At 38.1% G+C, this 4,204-nt stretch overlaps 1 protein-coding gene across 1 annotated transcript; it reads right to left on the bottom strand.

Annotated features, from left to right (window-relative positions):
- Nucleotides 1-2,467: 2,467 nt before the first annotated feature.
- Nucleotides 2,468-3,436, bottom strand: LOC138903903 (uncharacterized). Its single transcript, XM_070192476.1, has one exon. It carries the CDS (start codon nt 3,434-3,436, stop codon nt 2,468-2,470), a length of 969 nt encoding a protein of 322 aa, XP_070048577.1.
- Nucleotides 3,437-4,204: the final 768 nt, after the last annotated feature.

Raw genomic sequence — 4,204 nt, 5'->3', positions numbered from 1 at the left:
ATATAATTTAACAACTCTTAAATATAATAAAATACTCCAATAAATACCACATTCAGTAAGAAGTTATTAGGCAACAATGCACACAATATTTATAAATTATTTAGGGACAAATAATGACAAGTAGCAATTAATTGTGAAAATCAAGGAGAAAATAGGCAATTTAATTTCTAATATACTACATCTAAGCAGAAATTTAATCACATAGGTCAAATAAACATGTAACGATTATAACATGGATTCAAGCCATAATATTGAGCAAGGAATATGAGAGACATAATTAATATAATAATTAATTCATGATTTAAAATAATCTATGATTTTCAAATAATTAGGCAACCAATTAATTTGACGACGTATAGACACTCGTCACCTCGCCTATACGTCGTTCACATGAATTTCACATAACCAATAATTCAAGGGCTCTATTTCCTCAAGCGAAGGTTAACCACGACACTTACCTCGATTTGCAAACTAATTCAAGATTCCAAAAAATCTTTGCCTCGCGAATTCGTGTCCGAAATCCTAAAATCTAGTCATAAACATTTCAATATACTCAATACAAATCGTAGGAATCAATACCGTGCAAAATTAAAAAAAATTCAGATTAAAATCCGAAATTCATCTAAAATATCAACAGTGGGACCCACGTCTCGAATCCTAGAAAAACTACGAAATCCGAACACCCGTTTCGATACGAGTTCAACCATACAAAAATTATCGAATTCCGAAATCGGATTGACCTTCAAATCTTAATTTTACATTTTTGGAAGATTTTATAAAAATCTGATATTTTTCTTCCATAAATTCACGGATTCATAATGTAAATGAGTGGAATCATGAAATATAATTAATATAGGAAAAGGAACACTTACCCCAATGAATTTCTTGAAAAACCTACGAAACATCGTCACAAACCGAGCTCCCAAAGTCCAAATGTGAAATAATACCCAAACCCTCGATTTTATAATACACAATGAGACCCCTCATTGTGCTGACCGCACATCCCGAGTTCTGCGGCCGCGATCAAAATTGTGCGGCCGCACTTCAATAGTGGCTGCACTACCAGGGTTCATTAAAGACATAACATTCTCTACAAATCTTCAAATGATTAACGCTATAAATTTCTGAAAACTAGATTCAAAGGGCTACAACTTTCGTTTTTGAATCATCTCCAAATTTCTTATCGATTAAAAGATATAAGATTCCGAAGTCAGAACATCGAAGCTGCAGAAAGGGGAGCTCCTCCTCAATATTATCCAAGATAGGTTTCCGATCATCATCGAACAACGATATAATCACCGAAAGAGAAAAGAGAAAGAAGAATTTCGAAAGAGTTGGGAGATGAACTGATTGCTAAACGTTTGAAGTTTGGGAATTGTGTGTTTAGGTAGCACAAAAAGGGCCTCCCAACCTCGAGAACACGAAACATATTATCTTTTGCGGTCACAACATTGATGACCATGTTTGTCTTCTTGGTTTGTCGTGGTCGAAAGACACTTTCCTTCCCTTTATGTCAAACTTTCCAACAAACTTTAATTGATTCTTTCTCAAACCCGATCTTCACAATGATTTGAAGGTAAAACTTACTCGAGCTTAATTCCAAAGTGTTTCGACTCTTTGTTCATCCTAAAAAATATCTTCTTCTTTTTTTCGGTTATCTGATTCAAGATTAAATCAATTTTCTAAGATCTGGCCAAAAGTTCCGCATGCATGTCATGTCACTAGAACTAGCGGCGAAAGAACTAAGCATAGAATGAAACAAGGACAAACTGTATTTCATTGAATAACGGATAGAAGGATTTGACAATAAAACAAACAAACTGAAATCTGAGTTACGACCCTAAAATAACTCGGCTAATAAAAATAGCAACAAAACGAACAGACAAGACTCACACAAATAAAATAAAGGGATAGAAGGGTTTGACTCAATAAAATAAATAAAATCTGGATCACACCCTAAAATAACCCAGATAATAGAAAAAATATCAAAACAAGCTACCAAGATTCCTTCCTAGTGAGGAGGGAATGACTTTTCAATTGCTAAGCTTGACATTTAGCCACAAATTTGCTCATCAGAATCACCATGGCCTTCTCCAATTTCAGTCGGCAAGTTCTCGAGAGGATTCTCATACTCCATGTCACCACACATCATCCCCACAAAGTGTGCATCATCATATGCATGTAAAGGATTCTGCGTGATATTCTGGGTGTCATTATCTTGGATCACTATCAGTTTTTCCTGGATCATCCTTTCTATTTCTCTTTTCAAATCCCGATAACTTTCAACATTGTTCCCCTGGGCATTGGAATGGTATTCACACCTTTTAGAAGGGTCAAAATTTCTTGCATGTGGGTCCACATGATTTGGAGGAATAGGTGCAATCATGTCATAATGCTTTAATTTCTCAAACACACTTGCGTAGGACTCTCCTATTGGTGTAAAATTATCTTTCAACCTTTATTCCCCTCAATACCCCTGGCTTGGTTGTGGGTTATAGGGCACTTGAAAATTTTGTGGAGGCTGGTGGAGATTTTGCGTTGCTGGTGCTCGCCTTCTGGGGTGTCTTGGTGGCTGGACAACATATTGAAATGGAGAAATAGAGTATTGTGGGTTCTGAGGTGGATAGTAGTGCTCAGGGGAATCATCGGAAACCTGATGAGGCTGCTCATACCTTCGAGATGTTCTCCTAGGACCTCTTCTCGACCTTATTGTCATCATGGTTTCTTTATCCTTCTCATTCGTGTCACTAAAATTATCAGATTTAATCTTTATAGCCTGAGTTGCAGCTTTGAGAACTGCTTGACTTATAATTTTGCCTGTCTTAAGGCCATTCTCAACCATTTCCCCAATTTTGATTGCTTCCGAGAAGGATTTGCCCACAGCAGACATCATGTTTTGAAAATAATCTGGCTCTTGAGCCTGAAGGAAGACAGTGATTAGCTCGTGATCATCCATGGGTGGCTTAACTCTAGCCGCTTGCTCCCTCCATTTAATGGCATATTCCCTAAAACTTTCAGTTGGTTTCTTCTTCAAGGTTGAAAGGGAATTACGGTCTGGGGCGATATCGATGTTGTATTGGAACTGTTTGACAAAGGCCTGGGCCATGTCATCCCAGACATGCCAGTGAGAGGTTTCTTGATCCATAAACCATTCAGAGGCTACCCCTGTCAGGCTTTCCCCGAAATAAGCCATTACTAGTTCTTTTTTTCCCTCCACACCACTTAGTTGATTGCAATACCTTTTCAGATTGGCTATGGGGTCTCCGTGTCCATCATACGTTTCAAATTTGGGAGTCTTGAAACCAAGTGGCAAACGAACACCGGGGAACATACATAGATCCTTGAAGGCAATACTCTTCTGACTCGTCGACCCTTGCAGGTTTTTCAACTTTTGTTCTAAGCTTTTCACTCTTTGGGTCATTTCTTCTTGTGCCATCTTTCGGGTAGGCTTCTCAATCTTTGAAGGAAGATCAAATAGATACGAGTGGTACTCAGGAGAATGGTATTGTTCTTGATGGGTAGCAAATTATGACTCGTGAGTTTCCTTTTGCACCACCGTCGGTCGTGGGATGGTGAAGACGGGTATAACAGTAGTGGTTGTCTGATTGGTTGTCAATGGCACACTTTGGGAGTGCGCAACAGAAGTTTCAGTTGTAGTCATACAGTTGGGATAAAGACTGAACCAGGTGGATAGGATTGATCGGGCAATGAGACTGGAATGGTAGTAGTCGAAATGGATGTGAACTCTGGGAAACCATGAATAGAAAAAGGCGGTCCTTGGCCATTGGCCCATGCTTGACACATTTCAGTCATTTGCTGCTTCAGTACTCTATTTTTCTCAACCATAGTAGACTCCTGTAGAACCCTCTGACCCTGAGTCTCTTGAGTATTTGTAACAGCTTCGATGCCAGTTGTCAATGGCATTTTCCCTTGAATATTGTGTTGCCAACTTACCACAAACCGACCACCTTAAACTTTTTCTATGATTCAAAACAAAAGACACATTAGAATGGACTCAGTCGGTCCTTATTATCATCATCATTTTTATTTTATTTTTTCATTTATTTATTTTTTTGGTCGATTGAACCTGATGTGGGTTGCCTACGTATCATGTGAAAACATGAATCAGATCGTGCGTAGTTCGGGAGGATCAGAAATAAGGTAAATAAATTAACTCTTTTTGGATTTTGATTTTTTCTTTTTA

This window comes from Nicotiana tomentosiformis, unplaced genomic scaffold (genome assembly GCF_000390325.3).
Source record: "Nicotiana tomentosiformis unplaced genomic scaffold, ASM39032v3 Un00116, whole genome shotgun sequence".
Lineage (NCBI taxonomy): Eukaryota > Viridiplantae > Streptophyta > Magnoliopsida > Solanales > Solanaceae > Nicotiana > Nicotiana tomentosiformis.
Note: the sequence above shows the minus strand (reverse complement) of the source record. Positions and strands in the feature narration are given on the sequence as shown.